General features: G+C 37.9%; 2 protein-coding genes across 3 annotated transcripts in view; one reads left to right on the top strand and one right to left on the bottom strand.

Moving 5' to 3' along the window:
* Positions 1 to 2455: 2455 nt before the first annotated feature.
* Positions 2456 to 9575, bottom strand: PSMD10 (proteasome 26S subunit, non-ATPase 10). Of its 2 annotated transcripts, none has more exons than XM_047715196.1 (5): positions 9404 to 9574; positions 6843 to 6941; positions 5834 to 5980; positions 5573 to 5739; positions 2456 to 3379 (listed from the first exon to the last, which is right to left on the bottom strand). In XM_047715196.1, exons 1-5 carry the CDS (start codon positions 9515 to 9517, stop codon positions 3226 to 3228), a joined length of 681 nt encoding a protein of 226 aa, XP_047571152.1. In that variant the 5' UTR covers positions 9518 to 9574; the 3' UTR covers positions 2456 to 3225. The 2 variants fall into 2 exon arrangements, with proteins under 2 accessions (XP_047571152.1, XP_047571153.1); XM_047715197.1 differs by having other exon boundaries at positions 3237 to 3379; positions 5652 to 5739; positions 9404 to 9575.
* A 110-nt stretch (positions 9576 to 9685) lies between these two features.
* Positions 9686 to 25013, top strand: part of ATG4A (autophagy related 4A cysteine peptidase) — a 52016-nt gene continuing 36688 nt past the window's right edge. Inside the window, exon 1 of the mRNA XM_047715191.1 lies at positions 9686 to 9827. Within this exon, the coding sequence (XP_047571147.1) occupies positions 9818 to 9827 (10 nt within the window). The 5' untranslated portion in view covers positions 9686 to 9817. The remainder of the gene's footprint in view (positions 9828 to 25013) is intronic.

The raw sequence follows: 25013 nt of genomic DNA, 5'->3' as shown, positions 1-25013 counted from the left end.
GAGTAAGGAGAGAAAATAATCTGCCCGAGATTATACCGCATCCACTAGATCCCAGTGTAATGCTCTTCAACTGCAACAAATTAATTTCAATGAAACAAACCCAAAGTTGTAGTAATAAAAGATTGTTTTGCAATGTCTATGTGTTGGAAAACAGGTTAGAGGGTCTCATGAAAGGTTCAAACCAATCAGTAGTCAATCATCTTCTCTTTGAAGCTTTGGTTTCAACAAGACAAAACAAAACAAAGACTTAGAGATGTTAAGGAAGGTTTCAGGAAACTAAAAACAAACCACCCAAGTAAAGACTAGCAGGTGGGGGAGGCCTGAGGTCCGGGTGGGCGGGGAAGGTGCTACAACTACCAGGTTATTATCAAAATGCCACAGTACTTTCCATTTGGTCCAGTTTTTGACTAGAGGCAGGCAGAAAATGGACCAGGACCCAGGAAAGCTAGATTCCTCTGGCTCTGGGTATTTTCTCAACTGTAAAATGGAGATGGTTTTTAGACTTCTTGAAGGCTGCAATGGAGAATGGATTATAAGTATTTATAAACTATATAGTGTGGCAGAACTATACTATTGTTAGATAATTGGTTCAATACTCTTTTTTTCTTTTTTTTTTTTTTAAATATTTTATTTATTTATTTGACAGACACAGATCACAACTAGGCAGAGGGGCAGGCAGAGAGAGAGGAAGGGAAGCAGGCTCTCCGCTGAGCAGATAGCCCGATGCAGGGCTCGATCCCAGGACTCTGGGATCATGACCTGAGCTGAAGGCAGAGGCTTTAACCCACTGAGCCACCCAGGCGCCCCTCTTTTTTTCTCTTGACCAGAGATTCTTACCCTTTTGGGCAGTCACAGATCCCTCTGAGAATCTGGTGAAAGCTACAGAAAAAAACCCTTCCCCAGAAAAATGTGCATACAAATTTCTGCAATTTCAGGCAGTCAGAACTGTGACGCTGGGGCCACAGAACGCAAAGTAAAGAGCCCCTCCACCGTATCACACTTGCCCACAGACTGACCTGGGGGCTCGATAGTGTGACACGATAGGGCCCAGACACGATAGTGTGACACAGCCACATCGTGACCTAACTATAGTTGATACAGTTAAGAAATGGAGAAATTGAAAGGGGAGGTGAACCATGAGAGACTATGGACTCTGAAAAACAATCTGAAGGGTTTGAAGAGGTGAGGGGGTGGGAGGTTGGCGGAACCAGGTGGTGGGTATTAGAGAGGGCACGGACTGCACGGAGCACTGGGTGTGGTACAAAAACAATGAATACTGTTATGCTGAAGATAAATTTAAAAAAATGATTAAAAAAATCCAAAAAAGAAAATCCAAAAAAAAAAAAAAGAAAAGAAAAGAAATGGAGAAATCAAAACACAGGGGTCATGTGGTTAAACCGCTAAGTCAAAGATGATGAAGCAAATGCGGATTTACCCTGAGTATCATAGAAATTCCCTCAAATTGTGGATTCCCTCCAACAGATACACTTTTTTTCCACTGTTCCTATTTACCTGCACCTTTCAGCTTATATTCAGTTAAGCTTTACAACTGAAATTCTCATCTTTCTGGGGTTCATTTGGAAGCAACTGTAAAACCTGCTGACCTTGAATCAGATTCATCTCTGTTGGGTTTCCTATATGAACAGATAACAATCTGATCAATATCCAGGGCCATTAATATCCTTATAATTATTAGTTTATATTTATAAAATTCCAGTAGCCTACAAATTAACTGAGGCTTGGTTCCATCTGTGTCTTACTAAAGAACTAAGATCCATTCTCTTTCACACCCACAAAGCCGATTACCTTAGACATAAAGTCAGTGTTTATAAAGAGTAAATGCCTTCAGACCTAACAGGCCCAATTCAATTAAATACAACTTTACTCTCTCTTTACCACTAAAAACCACTGTAAAGAAATGATTTCCTCTGTCATTAATTCTATCCCTGGCATTCAATAAACAAACATTTCATTGCATAAGATGCTTCCCTGATTAATATCTGTAATGATCAGCGCTCAAAATATTTATGTACAGGTTTTACATTATCAATGACACCATTCATGTTTACAGAACTCATTTCAACTACTGGCCGTTAAGCCTGACCCACAATTAATGCAAGTTTGTGGGCTCACCGGGATTACTGATTTCAAGCAATATTTGCAGCATGAGATTCAAATTAAAAAAATAATTTGAAGAGTCACTTGGAGTTCATTAGATTTTATGACTAGCAATCATTTACGCTGGTTCCCTAAATTGAGATCAAGGTCACACTTACTTTCTTTTGGTCCACACTTAATTAGCAATTCAGAAGATTACTATTTTTAAAGATTTTAGCTGCAGCTCAAGCTTCACTAATTTTATTGACTTCAGAGCTAGCAAAAACTGAAAAATGTCTTTGTGAAGGATTTTAAGGCTTACATGGGACGTCTAACTGACTTGAAAGAGAAACTGGGAGATTCTCTCAACATTTTATTTTTTGTTTCTGGAATACAAATCAAAATACATTTTTGTTACATATCACATTAGCGGGTTTGACATTTCTTCCCAATACAGGATAACTTAATACAGGTACTTTAAAACTTCTGTTTTAAAAATACATTTTATTTTGGAGGGAACAAGCTCATTAAAAAGATACATGAGTACACCGGCTCTTATTCTGCATTATTTTAGTGTTTAGGAATTCTGAACTTGGATAGCATGCCCTCCAACTGAAAATCTGGTCCTTTAAAATACATACGTGTTCCATAACAAAAATAAAACTAGAGTGTATTGTTGAAAAAACAGAAATTTTTGGTATAGGCCTCTGAGTAAGCTTGAGAGAAAAGTCAGGATGTGTTTCAACTGGACAGTGGAACATTCAAGAACCTACCTAGAAACATGTGACAGAACAAATGGCTTGGTGCTATTGGAGTTGTTCTGCCTCAGAGGGGAGGGTGCTGAAGACTCATCACAGCCACAGAACCAACTAACTCAAAATTAACCCGAATTCGGTACAAAGTAATGTACAACAAGAGTAGAACAATCCCAACAGTTATTCAATGTCGGGCAAGCTAGCTGTAAGCTTAGAACAAAGACCTCAGCAGGAACAATATTCAACATGTTTTAAGACTTTGAAGACGAAAACACTTCATCATTCACAGATGATGGCTTGTGCACAAGGATATGAGTTTCCAGGACACTAGGACAATCACAGAACATACACAGGAATAATACATCCAAGCTGCTTAACCTTCCACCATTCTCTTGAGTATTAAACCCAGACCACCTCTGGCCACTTGCAGGGGTGTCTTTTCTTCTTTATTCTCAATGTAAATACTTGCTCCTTGGGACACCAGCAGTTTCGCTTCTTCCACTCTCTCCTCGTCACAGGCTAAGTGTCTGAAATTGAGGACCACAAAGACTGATTACTCCCTACTGATTGTAGGTAACCATGAGGAGTTCCTGAGAGGTGGTATGAATGGCATATTACTAGGTGGTATAATATTAGAATATTTAATCAGGAAAGGAAGATCGATTTGCATGGGAAAGACTGTTGGTAAGCTAAAATTCCATGGAATGGCCTCATGGTATCAAATCATTTATCCTAATTCTGGACACATGACAGTTGAAGAAGGGATCTATGCCAGCCTAAGAACAGCATCCATATTTTAGGGAGATTAGAGTAGTTTGCCCCAAAGGCACTCAATACTTCAGGGCTACGATTTAGAAAAGCCCCAGCTCATAATCTGCTAATAGCAATTTGTGTGGTTGGAATTTTGAAAAAGCAGTTTAAAAGGTGTTATCTCATTTGATCCTTACGGCCACCTTGTAAGTTAACATGGTGGTAATCATCCTCAATTTACAGCTGAAATTGTGGCAGAGGTTGAAGTCCTTACCTATGTTGACATGGCTGGGCGGTAACTGAAGGGGAAACCTTGTAGGCACTTAACGGTTTATTAGGCAGGGTAACAGGTGCTTTACCTGTCATGTTATTTAAGCCGCACAACAATCTAGTGAGGAAGGAATTACAATCCTCATATTACAGATGTGGAAATTAAGGCTTAGGAAGGTTAAGTTACTTTTCCAAGTTACTTAATGTTAAGTATTTAACATAGTTGATTAAATGGCTGAGTTTGAATAGAGTAAACAGCATCTAGCTCTCCCTAAATCCTAGGCTTTTCCCGGGACCCTGTCCTGCCTGACTCCTAGGTTTCTTCCTTGTTACGGAGAAAAGAGCTAGAATGTGCAAGTCTTTCTAAACAGAGTCACTCGGGACCAGAGAAAAGATTTTTTTAAAACGAAGAGTTAAGAAAATCATACTCGCAAAAGACTGAATCTCATTTTAGATTAAAAAGGAGACTCAGAATTTCTGGTTCAAAAAAGTCACCACTCACTAAGGAAGAAAAGTAGCCACGTACTGCCAAAAAAAAATATCAAGGCAGACGGTGGCCTCAGGTCATACGCATGAATCAATTCCAGATGGACCTGAGTTACATGAAGAACGGTAACTCTCAACCAAAACCAATGCAATTTTTTTAAAGCCTCCAATAAAATACAGGTAAATCTTTAATTTCAGGGTGAGAAAGGACTTTCCAGTCATGAGGGAAGATTAACAGATCTGACTACTTAGAAGCTGAAAACTTCTGTTCTTAAAAAAAAAAAAAAATGAACATGAAAAGAAAAACTGGCAAAAACAGTTTCGACTAACATAGCAAGTTAATATTTCTAGTATATCAAGTTGAGGGCACTTAAAAAAATCACAAGAAATAAATTAATTCCCCGAAAGCAGAGAAAGGGACACATGAAAGGTTTTAATTTGGAGAAGAAATCCAATTAGGTGGAAACATTAAAAGATGTTACGCTTCGCTGATAATAAAAACACAAATGACAACTTTGAAACACCACGTCTGATAGAACAGAAGGTTATTCTCAGTGTTGGTGAGGGGGTAATAGGCACTCTCAAACCTGCTGTTGGGGGGTGGGTACCATGACACAACTCCTCTGGAAGCAATCTGACAATACATAGCAACAATTTCAAAATGTGTCTATTTGTTGACTCGGCAGTCCTGCTTCTAGGAGTCTATACTAAGGTAATCATCAACAATATGGCCATAGATTTTTGTATAAACTTGATCAATGTAGCATGATTTATATTCATGGAAAACTCAAAAAAGCTTAAACATACAGTCAGAGGAATGATTAAATTCTGGCACATCCATAAAATGGAACTGTATAGAGCCATTCAAAAATGTTTTAAAAACATTAAATAAAAAAAATTTAATGACATTGGAAAACGCTCACAATATACTGAGGTTAAAGGAACACAATGTAATTACATACATAGTATGATCCCAATTTTGCAAAAAAAATTTTTTTAAATATGCACATTTGCATACAAAGAATGGGAGGAAATACATGAAAAGTACATAGGTAATTTTAACTTTTATCCTTATACTTATGTGTATTTCCAAATTTTTTGTCATACACATGTATTATGATTATAAGCAGAATAAAAAAAGAAGCGATGTGTGAGAATTAGTGCAAGCAGGCTAATGTCAAGGAGAGGACAGATGACTGCTACTTGTCACTTACAGAGGAGTGTTACCCTCAGTGTCTTGGATATTTGTGGATGCTTTGTAGTACAGAAGGATATGAATCATCTTCAAGTTACCCTTGGCTGCCGCCCGGTGCATTGCTGTGGCCTCATAATGGTCCTTAGCATCTGGATTAGCCCCGCCTTCCAGTAACATGACAGCGATCTGGAACCCCAAGGGAAAAAAACAATGCAGACATCTAGTTGTGCTCATGTACAGGTTCAGAGCTCAAGAGGAGCAGCAAGGAACGGAGGCCTACCTCATGCCTGTTTTTGGAAGCTGCGTAATGCAGGGGCGTACAGCCATTTTGGTTGACAGCATTCACTTGAGCACCTTTACCCAGAAGGGCTTTTACGATCTCATCACGGCCAGCAGAAGCAGCAATATGAAGAGGAGACCAGCCTGCCTATGAAAGAGGTAGGCAGTACGAAAACCAGGGGGGGAAAGGCACAGGGATTAATGCTGACATGTAGGTACGGTTTACAAAGAGCTGTGTGTGAATGGTTAAAAAAAAAAAAAAAGTGACCTTCTTTTCCCCTCATTAAACACCGCGAAAAATTTGGAGAGCAGATGTATACAGAAGGGACACCAAACCACCCATAATCCTATAACACAGAAAGAATGATACAGGTGTAATTCTAATGCGTTTTCCAATTGGGATTATAGGATATAAAGTTCCCACAATGTCCACTTCTTGTCTTATGAGAATTTTCTACATCCTTCTTTGGATTCTTGACTTTATTAGTTGCATACCGTTTTATTAATATGGCTATTCCCACTATAGTCAACCAGGTCTACACTGAACCGTTTTTATTTCTTTGCTATTATAAATATTCCTTCAGGGAGCATCCTTGAAAAGGAACTTGCCTACAAAACATTTCTATCCTTATTCTTCACCAAGTTTTATCCTAATATAACCAATACCATTACAATAAATCTCTGTATAACAACAACAAAAGGATATTCAGGCCCTGAGTATTCAGGCAATGCTCACACACAAAAAAGCTTTCCAACATAATAAAAAGGATCTGTAGTCTTGTAGCCTTAATCTACACATTAACCTTAACTTATGGGGTCTGAGTGGCAGAACCAACATTCTAAAATAATGCACCCAAAGACTTGTGTGAGGTCACCGGGGCCCTGCTGTAACTAACTGCCTAGTCATAAAGGTTACAATTTTGTCTGTGAGCTTGATAGGCAGTCCTCCGTAAATACCAGTCTGGAGTCTAAAGATAACCAGGCCTTTATCAACTCTGCCTAGGACTCACATCATCTTTATCGTTCACTGGCACTCCAAGTTGCAGCAAGAATTCCACAATTTCTGTATGTCCGGCTGAGCATGCCCAGTGCAACGCGGTTCTGCTGTCCTGCATGGGAAAGACAGAAGCAAGACGATCGATATTCTTGAAGAGAAATAGAAGAAGGAAGGCAAGAAAGCAGAAAAAGATTAACACTGGGGCCAGCAAGCCTATAGTTTGGAAATAAGAAATGGAGAGCACAGGATCCTGGGGTAGGTAACTTTATACCATATTACTTAGTGTCGTAAGAGAGAACAAGGTTTCAGTAACATGGGGGAGAATCCAATGATGAATGTTAATTCTGGGCAGAACACAGTCTTGAAAGCAGTCGAGCACAAGACTGATTTCGCCGCTATGGCAGGAACACAGCTCTATTTACTATGACATTATTTATGTACTGTTATGCCAGGCACTCTGCTGAGAGTTCTGCAGTCATCGTCTCATTTAATGTCCAGGATCCTAGACATTGGACATTATCCCCATTTTCCAGATGAGGAAACTAAGACTCCTCAGGGTAGGCAACTTATCCAAGGTCACATAGCTAGCAAATGGTGAAGCCGGTCCACAAACCTCTGTCTGATGCTGGTATTTCTAGATGCTCTGGAAAGAATGAACGAATCTTATGGGAAAGAAATGATCATAAAACTAGCTGAGATTATCTATATATTTAAAAAGATTACCACACTCAAAATTAGACAGCAACATTACTTTTAAAAAAATAAGTCAGGAGTTAGTTGTGTTTCTCAAAGGGAATTTGGGGGTTTTTTTGTTGTTGTTTTTTTTTCATTTTTTTAAAAGATTTTATTTATTTATTTGACAGACAGAGATAACAAGTAGGCAGAGAGGCAGGCAGAGAGAGAGGGAAGCAGGCTCCCTGCTGAGCAGAGAGCCTGATGCGGGGCTCAATCCCAGGACCCTGAGATCATGACCTGAGTGGAAGGCAGAGGCTTTAACCACGGAGCCACCCAGGCGACCCGGGAATTTGTTTTTTTGCAGTGACAGCTGTACTTCTTAGCTCTATGGAAAAGAAAGTGGTATTTTAAATTTTATTACAAAAGAATTTCAAACACATAAAAATAGATACTGTAACAGAAACCCATATGCCTATTACCTAGATTTAATATTTTGCCATATTTGCCTTACTTTATTTCTTCAGGTTTTTTTTTCCTGATGAGGTAATTTTTAAAAAACAAATTCTAAATATCATGATTTTTCATCCCTAAATATTTCAGTATCTAAAGAATAAGGATGCTGTCCTACATAGATAGCCAGGAGGCCATTATCACACCTATCAAAATTAATACTAACTCCTTTATAAAATCTAAAACTCAGTCAGTATTCAGATTTCCCCAGTTGTCCTCCAAGTGATTTTTAATAGCTGGCTTGTTTCAATCAGGCTCCACACAAGGCCCGTAATTTGCGTATGAGCCTTGGTTCTTAAGTTTCCTGACCTGGAATAGCTTTCCTCTTTTTTATTCCATTGACTCAGTGAAGAACAGATTACTAAATCTTAATTTGACATTATTAACTTAAATTTCAAGTATTAAATATTATCAGACCATCACGAAGGTAAATTAGGTAAAGGTAAAGCCATTTTCAGGTTGCACAATAAAGGGAAGTTCCAGAAGTCAGTCTCCTGATTTCTGCTCTTCCGAAAGACACAAAATGGAGATTTGCAGATCCCTGACACTGTATTGATAAGTGCTTAGAATGGTACCTGTCATACAGAATGCAATCTATAAATATTTGTTGGCTTGCTGAGGTCACCGTGAATCTTTCTAGAAACTTGGGGTCAAAGCACGAGGGTCCTTTGAGCAGAAGAGCAGAAACACTTCCCAAAGTTCATTCACTTTTGGTCTGCCTCTGCCTAGGAATGCCCCTTCACTCCCCCAGGAGAATCCCACTCAACCTTCAAGATCTAACTAACCTTCCCTCCTTCGCAATACCTTTTCAATTATCACAACATTCGCTCTTCTAAGGGAGATTAAGTCAGGTCCTGCCGTTCTGTGTTCTGAAAGCACCACGTAAACTGCTCTCCAGAGCAGTCACTACAATTTGTTACTGGACGTACGATTTGGGGTTACGTTACTAACGTCTGCTTCTTCCACTCGGCTGTATCCCCAGCTCCTAGTAAACTGCCCGGCACAGAACTGGCGTCTGGTTACACGTGTTTCATGGAATAAAACGACTAGTAAAAAGTAAAGAAACCCATTAAAGGAAAAAAAAAAAAAAAAAGCTTTCCTCCACGGGCAGCTCAAAGATTGGGCACTTCTGAGAAACGCGGTAAACGTTCTAGAAATATTCAAAATTCAGGGAGCTAAGTACCCGCCCTCCTCCCCAAAATATTTGAGGTTTGCGGGATTCGCTCCTGCCGCCCCGATTCCGAGTCCTAGGGTGACCCCGTCTAAAGATGGGGCGGCGGAGGCGGGGATCTGGTCCTTATGGAACCGGCCTCCCTTGGGCTGGCCCAGGCAGCCACGTTGGGCCTCGTCAACGCCACCACATGCGGAGAGGCCTCTGCGCTGCTTTACCTGGTCAGTCCTAGTAGCCAGGGATTTATCCGCCAGGATCCTCTCCTTCAACTCCTCCAGCTTTCCGCTGTAGGCCAGGTTGCAGACCATTAGGTTGGACACACACCCCTCCATGTCTCTTTCCCAGGATCTCCGTGAAGCGCGATCCACGACCGCCTCACGTCGCCAGTTACGACTGCCAATCAAAAGAGCCGGCAGAGTACCACCAATCACTGGTCTTCCTCGTTCCTTTGCTTCTTTTCCACCCCGGGGCGCCTCTGGGAGTTGCAGTTTGAGCGCAGTTCCGGGCGGGGAGGCGTCTTTGCCACTCTCACCGACTCAGCCCCTAGCAGCGCGGAACTACAGGTCCCAGGGTCCTTTGCGGCCGCCGTAGTCAAGTGGCCGGTGGAATTGGCCCAGGATGACAGCTGGAGAATGGAGTCAGGTACGGGGAGCGGCTTCGTGTGGAACCGGGGTGGGTGGTCGCTAATGGGCCATTGAGTCGGCCACAAGAAACGGGTGTGGGGTCCTGGCAAGAGAGTTATGGGAGCCGAAAGGTCCTGTCCCACGGGGGCCCTGACCTGCCGTGGCAGGCGGAAGGGACAACGGTAGGATCTGAGGACTGCCTCCTGGGCTCGTGCGGGTGGCTGTGGCTACCCTCCCCCTCCCTGCCGCCGCCAAAGGAGTGGAAAGAAGTAGGGGTTAATTAGTCCGACATCTCGGCAGAGTGGCATCAGGGCAGAATTCTGTCACAGCAGTGATAGTATATGACTCCGTAGTAAGGTGATGTGCCAGGGTGATGCCAAAGGCAGGGTGTGAGGCCATGGGAGCCACTTGATATCTAGTTGACCTCGGTGAGTCCATGTCCTGGTGACATCACAACTTGATGAGAGTCATCTTCATACTGTGGTATGGTGTTGGCCCTTTAATGTCATGATAATAACAATGACATCAAGGCTTTGCTAGAAATATTAAGCTAATAGTGTTTCTATTTATGGAAATCCCAAATACTGCCATAAGCAGAAGAGATGCAAGGCTTATCCTTTATAGGACATATCCAAGAGGGCCTTATGCCAAAACTAGGTAATGATAAGAATACACTCAAGAAAGAGACTGATTATGTTTATATTTATCCTGTTATGGTGTAGAACAGGGCTTGGCAAACTTTCTGTGAAGCGCAGATAGTAAATACTTTAGGCGTTGCAGTCCAAAAGGTGAAATTGTGGATAATTTGCATGCACTTATATAACAAGAGAGAAAACAAATTTCAACAAGTGATTACTGATGAAATCCAAAATAAAACGATAGTTGGGTGCTGTTTTTTGTTACACAAGACTACTAATAGAAATATTGGAATTTTTTGGCGGGGGGGGAATACATTTTGTTTAATTGGGGCTCGCAGTCAGGGTTCCCCATCTTAATAATCACATCAAGTGTTCATCTGTTAATGCTGCTCTGTAATGGAATTTTCTTATCTCATCTTTGTAAATGTCTCTTCACAATGGTAGGTACTGCCATATACTTATATCGGCCCACAAACATATTCTTGTTAATTTTTATTTAATTTTTAAAATTTCAGAATGGCTCTAGCTTTACAGAAAAGTCGCAAAGGTAGTACAAACTTCCTGTGTACCCTTCATCCAGTTTCCCCTACTGTTCTTTTCCTGTTTTTAACAGCTTTATTGAAATGTATTTTACATACCATAAAAGTCACTCGGTTCAAATGTATAATTAAGTGATTTTTAGTAACTTTTCTGAGTGGTGCAGCCATCCCCATAAACAGTTTTAGAAAATTTTCATTCCCCCAATAAGATCCTTCATGCTCATTTATAGTTAATCCTTATTCCCTCTCCCATCCCCAGGTAACGACTAATCTACTTTCTGTCTCTATAAATTTGCCTATTCTTGACATTTCATCTAAATAAAATCTTACAATATGTGGTCTTTCGTGCCTGGCTTCTTTCACTTAGCATGATATTTTTAAAGTTCATCCATATTGTAGCATGTATCCTTACCTCATTAATTTTTTATTGCCAAATAATATTCTATTTTGTGGATATAACACACTTTTCCTGTCTACTCCCTAGTTGATAGGTTGTTTCCAGTTGTTGGCTATTACTACTAATATTAGTTGCTAAGAACATGTGTGCACAAGATTTCCCGTGGACCTATGTTTTCATTTCTTTTTTTTTATTAATTTTATTTTTTATAAACATATAATATATTTTTATCCCCAGGGGTACAGGTCTGTGAATCACCAGGTTTACACACTTCACAGCACTCACCATAGCACATACCCTCCCCAATTTTCATTTCTTATTGGTAGATACCTAAGGGTGGAATTACTGGAACATATGGCAAATTTATGTTTAACTTTTCAAGAAACTGCAAAACTGTTTTCCAAAGTGGTCATACTATTTGCTTTTCCCCAGCAATGTAGGAGGGTTTCTGTTTCCCCAAATCCTTGCCAACATTTGTTATTGTCTGTCTTTTTATCATAGCCATTCTAAATGAGTGTGAAATGATAACTCATTGTGGTTGTAATTTGTATTTCCTTAATGACAATTGATGATGAGCATTGTCTTGTGTGCTTATTAGCTAGTTGTGTATCTTATTTGGTGAGGTGTCTGTTCACATATTTTTCCCATTTTTGAATTATTATCTTTATCGTCTTTTTATTGTTCAGTTGTAAGAATTGTTTTTACATTCTAGATACAAGTCCTTGCCAGATATATGATATGTGGATATTTTCTATTAGACTGTTGCTTGCCTTTTCATTTTCTTTTTTTTTTTTAAAGATTTTATTTATTTGACAGAGAGAGATCACAAGTAGACGGAGAGGAAGGCAGAGAGAGAGAGAGGGAAGCAGGCTTCCTGCTGAGCAGAGAGCCCGATGTGGGACTCGATCCCAGGACCCTGAGATCATGACCTGAGCCGAAGGCAGCGGCTTAACCCACTGAGCCACCCAGGCGCCCCAACCTTTTCATTTTCTTAATGGTGTCTTTTGAAGTGCAAAGGTTTTGAATTTTGATGAGGTCCAATTCATAATTTTTTCTTTTGTGAATCACGCTTTTGGTGTTCTACATGTTTTAAAGTGTACAGTTTATTATTAATGTACTTTAGAGTTGTGTTACCATCAACACAATCTTATTTAAAAGATTTCCATCACCCCCGAAAGAAAACTTGTGCCCGTTTTCAGTCACTCCCCATTGCTACTCCCAACCAATAATCTATTTTCTGTTTCTGTGGATTTTTGTTTTCTGAGTTTTCATACAAACAGAAAGACATGATATGTGGTCTTTTGGGTCTGCCTTCTTTCACTTAGCATGTTTTTGACCTTTATCCAAATTTTACTATGTATCAATACTTTGTTCCTTTTTATAGCTGAATAATATTCCATTGTATGGCTACACAATATTTCATTTTTCGGTTCATCAGTTGATGGGAATTTGAGTGGTTTCCACCTTTTGGCTGTTATGAATAATGCTCCTATAAACATTCGTGTGCAAGCTTCTGTGCAGACATGTGTTTTCATTTCTCTTGCTACATATCTAGGAGTTGAATTGCTAGGCCACAGGGCAGCTCTGTTTAACTTTGTGAAGAACTGCCAAACTTTTCTACAACAGCTGCACCATTTTACATTTCCACCAGCAATGTATGATGGTTTCAATTTCTCCATCTCTTTACCAGAACTGTAAATGTCTGTCTCTTTTATTATAGCCATTCTAGAGGGTGTGAAGTGGTGTATCATTGTGATTTTCTTGTTTTGACTTGTTATGGGAAGTATATAAAGCATGTTGACATTACTTTTGGTTCAAACAGTAGTAGTTGTTGAGATGACTTTCCTATAATGTAAGTTTCACAAAGAAATGCCGTTTTGCCTTGTTATTTTATTTTCTCTAAAGATTTATTTATTTATTTGATGGAGAGATCCCACATAGGCAGAGAGGCAGGCAGAGAGAGGGGGGAAGCAGGCTCCCTGCTGAGCAGAGAGCCTGATGCAGGGCTGGATCCCAGGACCCTGAGATCATGACCTGAGCCCAAGGCAGAGGCTTAACCCACTGAGCCACCCAGGTGCCCCTTGCCTTGTTATTTTAGATTGAATTAAGAAACATTACCGAGTCTGCAGTGAAAGCTCATTTCCAGAGCCATTCAGTGTTTGATAACAGTGGCTGAAGGCAGTTTGTCTGACAGTTTAAAAATGTAAAAATCATTCCTCTTAGTTTCCCAGATGAAAAACATGAGTGGATTTAATTTAGCCTACTAGATGCAGTTTGCTGATGGGGGTTGTAGAGTGATTGTCATATTCATAGTATGTGTTCAATAAATATCTTGTTGATTACAGAGATACAGCAGGCTGGTTTGTGGTATTCACATAGGATTGAATATAGTAACAATTTACCTTAATAATACATCAAGGAATTCCATTTGATTGCTAAGAACAGCTGGGAAAACAACTCTGAGTAATCCTACTGAGTGACTTGTTTGGGTTATCTTCTTTTATAGATGGTGTCTTGTACTTTTATTTTAATTTTATTTAATTAATTAATTTTTTTTATTTTATTTTTTCTTTTGATACCACATGGAGTTAACTTTCAGTTCTGAGTCCTTTGAGGCTAAGGGTAAGGTAACTCTTGACTTTTTGAAGGTTGAAAGACAGATCTATAAGGGAAAATGTTTCTTTTGTCTCTGGCCCCAAGTTATAGAGGAACAAGATGATGACTGTTTATCTATCAAGAGTCAAAGGAGGCCCCTGTTAGGGACTGACTCCCTTGCTGCTTGTATGATTATTTCCTGTTGCCTTTTCTACATGGTCACCTAGATTGTAGGTCCTAGAACAAGCCAGATTCATCTTCTGGACATAATAAGGCTAAGAATAACTAACATTTATGTGTCAGATACTGGTCTTATATCTGATTTAATCCTTCACAACAGCCCTAGGATGTGGGAACTATTATTTCTCCAATCCTCATTTATTTAAAAATGAGAATGCAGGTTCAGAGAATTGAAGTAATCTAACATGCCTAAGGCCACACAGTTTAGTCAAAGTTGGAGCTAAAATTGAAATCCAGGCCTAATGCCCTAGCACCTAACCACTACAACATAGTGCTCAATATTGCTGAAAATCAAATCATGTATAAATGAAAACCTCAGATAATGTAACACTAATTCCTATAGGTTTTTGGGTTATTAAGGCTACCTCTGATGGAAAGAAAATGACATGTTTTTCATGCTCGAGAGCAGTGCTCTTGTATGGAGCTATTTGTGATGATGGAAAAGTTCTGTATCTATGCTGTTCTAGTATGGTAGTGTTTACTTTAAAAATAAAACTGCCAGTTATTTTAACCAAAAATGGGTTTATTCAGGAATAGCAGAGAATCACAGTTCAGGACGCACAAGCTACAGCAAAACCACAGGCAAATCTGGAGAACAAGGAAGAGGAATGTGGTTTTATCCAGGAAGTGGGGGAGTTGAGAGGAACTGTTATACACAAAAAAACCATTGGAGTAAACTGGGAGTTTGAAGTGTACTGGCCTTTTACTGGTTGAGTTGTGACAGTCTCTCATTGGCTGGGCCATTTGCACCCAAGGAGAAAATCTCTCTTCCTCCTGCTGGGATAGGAAAGTGAGGCTTCTTCCTGTTGGGAATACAAAATAGGTCTCTTCCTGTTGGGGATCTGCGATTGACAGTGATAGGGTATGAGAGCTCCAGCTTCTGGCCTCTTGACTCCATTTTACTGATGTTTTCCTTTACTAATTTTCACAACAGCTGCTAGTCACATTGAGCACTTGAAATGTGTCTAGGAAGTAAATTTTAAATTTCAGTTAATTTTAATTATTTTAAATTTGAACAGCTTCATGTGGCTAGTGGTTATCATTTTGGACAGGGCAGAGAGAGGCAATTTCCCCCTGGGTGCCCTTTCCTAATTATCATTAAATATTTACTCAGGCAAATATTTTTTTTTTTCATAGCACAACTGGAAACGAATGTATTCTTTAGTGAAACATACTTCAGGACACCTTACACAGGGTGAATGCAAATCAGTGAACTGTTAACAGTCCCAGGAATAGGTTGTGGGTTGTCCAGAATGAAACTCCTCTATCCCTACCACTTACTGGGTAAAGTTTGAACAACTGGCCTGAAGACACTTTGCCATTCATAATGCATTGTTTGAAGATGTAATTCCTTTATGTGGCGTATTGCAAACACTTCACAATTGCCAGTTGCCCGGTTTTAGAGGAGATGTTTTAATCTGTGGCTGTAATATTTTTTCAGCACATGTTTTGATGTTACAGAGAAATGTCTTTGGTATTGCATGTCACTGGCCTATGTACACCTTCCCCATTTAAAATCGATCCCTTCGTACAACCGACTATCATAATAAAATGTTTTATTTACTTCTTCCTTGGGTTTTAGCTTCCACATTCTTGTTTCTCAGTTATTTTATTATGGTTTCTTTTTTTAACTTTCTGAAAGTCAATAATAAAAGATATACACATTGCAAAAATAGTACAAAAAATTCCATATAGTCTTCATCCAGTTTGTCCCAATCATTACATCTTATGTCATAATACAATATGAAAAGCAGGAAATTGATGTTGAAATGATGTGTGTGTACAGTTCTCTGTCACTTTGTCACATGAGTAGATTTGTGTAACCATCATGACAATCAAGATACAGAAATATTCTGTCACTAGAAAGCTACCTTTTAAGGCCACGCCTACCACTGACTCCCATCATCCATACCCCTGACAAATACTAATGTGTTCTTCTCTATAATTTTGTAATTTTGAGAATTTTATATTAATAGAATCATAAAATATGTGATTTTTCCATTTTTTTTACTTCATAATTTTACCTCAAAGCCATCCAAGTTGATAAGTGTAACAATAGTTTCTTCTTTTTTATTGCTGAGAAGTATTCCATGCCTTGGATATATTAAAATTAGGGTCAGGTTCACTCCTTCTTGTATTGAGGGAACATTTTGGTCATTTCTGCTTTGGGGCTATTACAAATAAAACTGTTATGAACATTTGAGTATAGGATTTTGTGTAGACCTAGATTTTTATTTCTCTGATATAAACACCCAACAGGGCAATTGCTGGGTCCTATGAAAAGTGTATGTTTAGTTTTTAAAGAAACCGATAATTTTTCCAGAGTGGCTATACCATTGTACATTTCTACAGGCCGTGTATGGGAGATCCAGCTTCTTTGCACCTTTGCTGCTATTGGGAGTGTCATTGTTTTTAGTTGAGCCATTCTGATAGGTGCATAGTGACTGATAAATGTATTGTGATTTTATTTGCATTTCTCTAACGGCTAATCATAGTCAAAATTTTTATGTGTTTATTTGCCATCCCTGTACCTTCTTCAGTGAAATGTTTCTTTATGTACCTTGCCCATTTTCTAATTGCATTATTTGGGTTTGTTTGTTTTAACTGTCAAGTTTTGGGAGTTCTTTATATAGTCTAGATACAAGTTCTTTGTCATATGTGTAATTTGCAAGTATTCTCTAGTAGACTATGGCTTGTCTTTTCATCTCATGAATAGGATTTCTTACATAGTAAGAACGTAATTCTGATGATGTCCAATTCGTCAATTTGCTTTTTCATTTCTGGATTGTGCTTTTGTCATTCTCTCTAACTCTTTTTCTTCAAGCCCTGGATCTCAAAGATTTTCTCCTAGATTGTTTCCAAAAGTTTTCTAGTTACATTTTACATTTAAGTCCATGATCCATTTTCAGGTAATTTTTGTATATAGTGTGAGGTTTGAGTTGAGATTAATTTTTTAAACTATGGATTTAGCTTCATTGAATTGCTTGTGTACTGTGGTAAAAAAAAAATGAGTATACTGAATTTGTATGAGCCTATTTCTGGGTTTTCTGTTCTGACTCATGTGTCTATCTATGTGTCTGTCACTCTGCCACACCCCAGGGTCTTATTTACTGTAGCTCTATAATAAATTTAAAAATTGGGTAGAGTGATTCCTCCTACTTTATTATTTTTTTAGTATTGTTTCTTTCTTTTCCTTTTCCTATACGTTTTAGAATAATCTAACCTATATCTAAAAAAGATTGCCAGAATGTTGATAGGCATTATATTAGACCTGTATATCAATTTGGGGAGAACAGTATCTTTACTAAGTTGAGTGTTTTCAATCCGTGAATGGCGAGTGTCTCTCCATTTATTTAGATTTTCTTTTATTTCTTTTCTTGGCATTGTGTCACTTTCAGCATACAGGTCTTGTATGTATTTTTTGAGAATTATAAATATTTCATTTATTTGAATGACCCTTCATGGTATTGTATTTTTAATTTTGGTTTCCATGTGTTCATTGCTAATATATAATAATGCAGATGATTTTTTATGATAATCTTGCAGCCTGCAATGTTGCTGAATTTGCCAAGTTGTAAGAGGTTGTTTTGTGTTTGTTTGTTTGTTTGTTGTGGTTGATAGCTTCAATTTTCTTTGTAGACTGCCTTGTCATCTGCAAATAGGGACAATGATATTTCTTCCATTTTACTCAATATGCATTTTATTTTTTTTTCCTTCCCTTATTGTTCTGTCTAGGACTTTCAGTATTTTGAATAGCAGTGGTGAGAGCTGAACCCTTGCCTTGTTCCCAATCTTAGGGAAGAAGCAGCCAGTCTTTTAGCATTAAGTATGATGTTAGCTGTAGGTCTGTCTTCCTTTCCTTTTCTCTTTCTTCCTTCCTTTCCTTTCCTTTTCTTTTCTTTCCTTTCTTCTTCTTTTTTTTTTAAAGATTTTATTTATTTATTTGACAGAGAGAGATCACAAGCAGGCAGAGAGGCAGGCAGAGAGAGAGGAGGAAGCAGGCTCCCCGCTGAGCAGAGAGCCCGATGCGGGGCTCGATCCCAGGACCCTGAGATCATGACCTGAGCCGAAGGCAGCGGCTTAACCCACTGAGCCACCCAGGTGCCCCTCTTTCCTTTCGTCTTTTGAAAGTTGAGGTAAATGCCTACTGGATGGCTCAGTGAATAAAGCGTCTAACTCTTGATTTTGGCTCAGGTCATGATCTCATGGGTCCTGGGATCAAGCCCTGTATCTGGCTCTGTGCTCAGTGGGGAGTCTACTTGAGATTCTCTCCTTCTGCCCCTTCCCCACTCACTCTCTCTTGTTCTCAAATAAATAAATCTTTAAAAAAGTAAAGTTGAGGCAGTTCCCTTTCAATTTCCAGTTTTCTGAGTATTTTTATCATGAATGAGTGTTGAATTTTGTTAAATAGCTTTTTCTGTATCAATTGATATTAGACCATATTAGTTTTCTCATTTTGTCATAATAAGGTGGATTACATTGATTGAATGTCAAATACTGAACCAGCCTTTCATCCCTCAAATAAACCCACTTGGTCATGTAGTGTATAAATTTCTTTATATATTGAAGAATTAAATTTGCTAATATTTTGTTAAGGATTTTTGTGTCTGTATTCATGAATGATATTGGCTTGTTATCTGATTTTTTGTACAGTCTGTCTGATCTTAGTTTAAGGAAATATTGGCCTTATAAGAGTTGGGAAATATTTATTCTTCTATTTTCTGGAAAAGATTGCATAATATCACTATTAATTCTTCTTCAAGTGGTTGGAAGAATTCTCCAGTGTGACCATCTGGGCCTGGAGATTCAATTTCCTGTGTTAGTCATAGGGCTACTCACATTATCTTCTTCATATTGAGTGAGTATATGTTTACAGTTTTCAAGGAAGTGGTCCAGTCTATCTAAATTGTAACATTTATATGTGTACATTTGTTCGTAGTATTCCCTTATTATCATTTTGGAGTTTGTGGAGTCTCTAGTTATATCCCCTATCTCATTCTGGTATTAATTTATATCTTCTCTCTTTTTTCAGTTTGTCACTCTTGCTAGAGAGTTATTGATTTTATTGACCTTTTCAAAGAATCAGCTCTTTATTTCATTGATTTTTATTTTCAATCTTGTTGATTTCTGGTCTTACCTATTATTTCCTTCCTTTTGCTTCCTTTGGGTTTATTTTGCTCTTTAAGGGAAAAAAATTTCTCTTAAAAAATGGGAAGTTAGATTTTTTAATTTGAGACTTTTCCTCCTTTCTTTTTTTTTTAATTTTATTTATTTATTTGACAGAGAGAGAGAGAGAGAGAGAGAAAGAGATCACAAGTAGGCAGAGAGGCAGGCAGAGAGAGGAGGAAGCAGGCTCACTGCTGAGCAGAGAGCCCGATGCGGGGCTCGATCCCAGGACCCTGAGATCATGACCTGAGCCGAAGGCAGAGGCTTAACCCACTGAGCCACCCAGGTGCCCCCTTTTCCTCCTTTCTAAGGTACATACTTAGTGCTATAAATTTCCTGCTCAGCAGTGGTTTAGCTGCATGTCACATATGTTTTATTGCTGTAAATAATATGTAATATGAGATCCACTGTCAACACATTTTTAAGTGTACATTACAGTATTAACTATAGGCATGAAGTTGTCTGGCAGATTTCTAGAACTTTCTCATCTTGGTATGGCTGAAACTCTATACCCATTGAACAGTAGCACCCTAATTCCCCCTCCGCCCAGCCCCTGGCAACCTCTGTTGTTCTAATTTCTGTTTCTTTGAGTTTGAATACTTCAGATACCCCATGTAAGCAGAACGAGGCAGTATTTGCTATTCTGTGACTAGCTCATTTCACTCAGCATGTCTTCAAGGTTCATTCATGTTGTAGCAATGTGACAGGATTTCTATTTATATGGCAGACTAATATTCTAATGTATGTATATACCACATTTTCTTTATCCATTCATCTATCTTTGGACATTTAGATTATTTCTACCTCTTGGCTATTGTAGATAATGCTGCAAATAACATGGCAGTGCAAATATCTTTTCCAGGTCCTGATCTTTGTTCTTTTGGATAAATATCCAGAAATGGGATTGCTGGATCATATGGTAGTTTCTTTGTTAACTTTTTGAGGAACTGCCATAGTGTTTTACATAGCAGCTCTTCCATTTGCTCATTCCCACCAACAGTGTACAAGGCTTCCAGTTTCTCCATATGCTCACCAACACTTGTTCTTTCTTTTTTTTTTAAAGTAATGGCCATCCTAATAAGTGTGAGGTGATACTTGATTGTGGTTTTGATTAGCATTTCCCTGACAATTAGTGATGTTGAGCATCTTTTCATATACCTGTTGGCTATTTGTATATCTTCTTTGGAAAAATGTCTCTCCAAATCCTTTGCTCAGTTTTAAGTCAAGTTATTTTGTTATTTATTTATTTATTATTAAAAAAAAATTTTTTTGCTATTGAGTTATAAGGGTTCCTTACATATTTTGGATATTAACACCTTATCAGATATATGGTTTAAAAGTATTTTCTTCTATTCTGTAGATTGTCTTTTCATTCTGTTGGTTGTTAACTTTGCTGAACAGAAGCTTTTTAGTTTGATGTAGTCCCACCTGTCTGTTTATGCTTTGGTTGCCTATGCTTTTAGTGTCATATTTAAGAAGTCATTGCCAAAACCAATGTCATGAAGATTTTGCCCTGCTTTTTTCAAGGCATTTTATAGTTTTAGAGCTTACGTTGAAACCTTTAATTTTGAGCTGATTTTTGCATATGGTCTACAATAAGGGCCCCATTTTTCTTTTGCATGTGGATGTCCTTTCCCCAACACTATTTGTTGAAAAGACTATCCTTTCTTCATTGTGTACTCTTGGCACCCTTGTCAAAGATAATTTGACCACATGTGTATTAGTTTATTTCTGGGCACTGTGTTCTATTCCATTGGCCCATGTGTCTATCTTTATGCCAGTGCCACACTGTTTTGATTGCTATAACCTTGTAATATGTCTTGAAATTAGGAAATGTGTGGCCTCTAGCTTTGTTTTTCTTTCTCAGAATTCTTTTGGCTATTTGAGATCCTTTGTGGTTTCATATGAAATTTAGGATAATTTTTTTGTTTGTTTCTATAAAAATGCCACCAGGATTTTGAAAGGGATCACTTTCAGTGTGTAGATTGATTTGGGTAGTGTGGATGTTTGCACAGTATTGTCTTCCAATCCGTGAACATGGGATGTCTTGCAATTTATTTGTGCCTTTAAATTCCTTTCAGGAATGCTTCGTATAATTTATAGTATACAAGTCGGTCACCTCCTTAGTTAAATTTATTTGTAACTTTTATTATTTTCATTCCATTTTAATGGAATCATTTTCTAAATATTTTTTTCAGATAGTTCATTGCTATTAGATGGAAATATGACTGATTTTTAAATTTATTTTCAGCGTAACAGTATTCATTGTTTTTGCACCTTACCCAGTGCACCATGCAATCCGTGCCGTCTCCAATGCCCACCACCTGGTTCCCCCAACCTCCCACCCCCCGCCCCTTCAAACCCCTCAGATTGTTTTTCAGAGTCCATGAGATTTATCTCATGAGATATCTCTCATGAGATTTTATTTATTTATCTGACAGACAGAGATCACAAGTAGGTAGAGAGACAGGCAGAGAGAGAGGAAGGGAAGCAGGCTCCCGGCCAAGCAGAGAGCCCGATGCGGAGCTCGATCCCAGGACCCCGGGATCATGACCTGAGCCGAAGGCAGAGGCTTTAACCCACTGAGCCACCCAGGTGCCCCTGACTGATTTTTTTGTATGTTGATTTTGTATCCTATAAAAATATTTAGAGTACATGCTCAATTCAATTACTCTAACAATTTTTGTGGAGTCTTTAGGGTTTTTACATATAAGGTTATATCATGTACAAAAAAGCTAATTTTCCTTTCTTTCTGATTTAAATGTTATTTATTTATTTTGCCTAATTGCTCTGGCTAGGATTTTTAGAACTAGACTGAATAGAAATGGTGACACTGGGTATCCTTGTCTCATTCCTGATCTTAGAGGAAAGCTTTCAGTTTTTCACCATTGAGTATGATGTTATCTGTGGACTTTTTATACATGACATTTATTATTTTGAGGTAATTTACTTTTATTCTTAGTTTGTTGAATATAAAATACTCAACTTTTCAACATGAAAAGGTGTTGAATTTTGTCAGATGCCTAATCTGAATCTGTTGAGATGATCATGTGATTCCTCCCCCCAATTTGTTAATGTGGTGTATCACATTGATTGATTTGCATATGTTGGGTCATCCTAACATCCCAGGGAGAAATCCTACTTAGTTGTGGTGTATAATATTTAAAAATATGTTATTGAATTTGGCTTGCTCATATTTTTGAAGATTTTTGCATCTATATTCATCAGAGAAATTGGTCTGCAATTTTCATTTCCTCTAGTGTCTTTTTCTTGTTTTGGTATCAGGATAGGGCTGACCTCACAAAATGAGTTTGGAAGTGTTCCTTCCTTTTCAGTTTTTTGGAAGAGTTTAAGAAAAATTGGCTTCAGAACTTATTTTTTAAAAAGAATAAAGGTTTTTAACTTAAAGAGTGAATTTAAAGTCAATTCTTTCAGGGCACCTGGTGGCTCAATTGGTTTGGAATCTGACTCTTGATTTTGGCTCAGGTCATGATCTCACAGTTATGAGATCGAGCCCCTCATCAGGCTCTGTGCTGAGCTCAAAGTCTGTGTAAGAGTCTTTCCCTTTCCCTCTGCCCGTCACACCCTGCTTGCACACTCTTTCTCTTTAAATAAATAAGTAAATAAATAGATAAATAAAATTAAACTTAATGAAGTTAATATTTTAAAAGATGTTAATTCTTCTTTTACTGTTTGATAGAATTCACCAGTGAATCCATCTGGGCCTAGGTTTTTATTTGTTTGGAGTTTGTTGATGGCTGAATCAATCTCCTTACTAGCTATGCTTCTGTTCAGATTTTCTGTTTCTTCACAATTTAGTATTGATAAGTTGTATACATTTAGGAATTTAACCATTTCTTTTTGTTTGTCCAATTTGTTGGCATATAATTGTTCATAGTAGTTTCTGATAATCCTTTTAATTTCTGTGTCATTGTTTATGATATTTGCTCTTTCATATCTGATTTTATTTATCTGGGTATTCTATTTTCTTAGCTAATGTAGCTAAAGGTTGTCAATTTTGTTGACATTTTTTTAAAAACCACCTAATTAGTAATTGATAAACTTCTAGCCAGACTCATCATAAAAAGGGGGGGACTCAAATAAACAAAATCACAAACAAAAGAGAAGAAATAGCAACCAACACCACAGAAACACAAATAATTGTAAAAGAATATTATGAAAAACTATATGCCAACAAATTAGATAACCCAGAAGAAATGGATAAATTCCTAGAAACATATAACCTAGCAAAACTGAAGCACGAAGAAATAGAAAATTTGGTAATTACCAGCAAGGAGATTGAATCAGTAATCAAAAAACTCCCAACAAACAAAAGTCCAGGACCAAACAGCTTCACAGGTAAATTCTACCAGACATTTAAAGATTGAATACCCATACTTCTCAAACAGTCTAAAATATAGAAGAAGAAGGAAAAGCTCCAAATTTATTCTGTGAAGTCAGTATTGCCCTGATACCAAAACCAGATAAAGAAACCACACAAAAAAAGAGAACTACAGGCCAGTATTTCTGATGAACATAGATGCAAAAATCCTCAACAAGATACTAATAAACTGAATCCAACAATACATTAAAAAAATCATTTACCATGAGCAAGTGGGCTTTATTTCTGGGATGCAAGAGTGGTTCAATATTCATAAATCAATCAATGTGATACATCACTTCAGTAAAAGAAAGGATAAAAACCATATATCATTTCAATAGATGCAGAAAAAACATTTGACAAAGTGCAACATCCATTCATGATAAAACCGAAAACAACCTTGAAAAAGAAAAGGACAGCTGAAGGCATCACAATTCTGGACTTCAGGTTATATTACAAAGCTGTAGTGATCAAGACAGTTTGGTACTGATATGAATATAGACACATAGATCAACGCAAAGAATAGAAAACCCAGAAATAAGCACATAATTATATGATCAATTAATCTTTGACAAAGCAGGAAAGAATATCCAATGGGAAAAAGACAGTCTCTTCAATAAATGGTATTGGGAAAACTGGTGTGCTACATCCAAAAGAATGAAATTAGATCACTTTCTTACACCATACATAAAAATAAACTCAAAAATGGATTAAAGACCTAAATGTAAGACCTGAAACCATAGATGTTTTAGAGAGCACAGGCAGTAATATCTCTGACATTGGCCATAGCAACATTTTTCTAGATTTATCTACTGCGACAAGGGAAATAAAAGCAAAAATAAACTATTGGGACTACATCAAAATAAAAAGCTTCTGCACAGTGAAGGAAACAGTCAACAAAACTAAAAACCTACTGAATGGGAGAAGATATTTTCAAATGACATCTCTGATAATGGGTTAGTATCTAAAATATATAAAGAACTTATAAAACTAAATGCCTAAAACATGAATAATGTAATTAAAAATGGGCAGAAGACATGAACAGACATTTCTCTAAAGAAGAGACATCCAGGGGCACCTGGGTGTCTCAGTGGGTTAAAGCCTCTGCCTTCAGCTCAGGTCATGATCCCAGGGTCCTGGGATTGAGCCCCACATCGGGCTCTCTGCTCAGTGGGGAGCCTGCTTCCTCCTCTCTCTCTGCCTGCCTCTCTGCCTACTTGTGATTTCTGTCTGTCAAATAAATAAATAA

This window comes from Lutra lutra, chromosome X (assembly GCF_902655055.1).
Source record: "Lutra lutra chromosome X, mLutLut1.2, whole genome shotgun sequence".
In the NCBI taxonomy this organism is placed as follows: domain Eukaryota; kingdom Metazoa; phylum Chordata; class Mammalia; order Carnivora; family Mustelidae; genus Lutra; species Lutra lutra.
The sequence above is the reverse complement of the archived record's forward strand: the minus strand, read 5'-3'. Positions and strand labels throughout refer to the sequence as shown.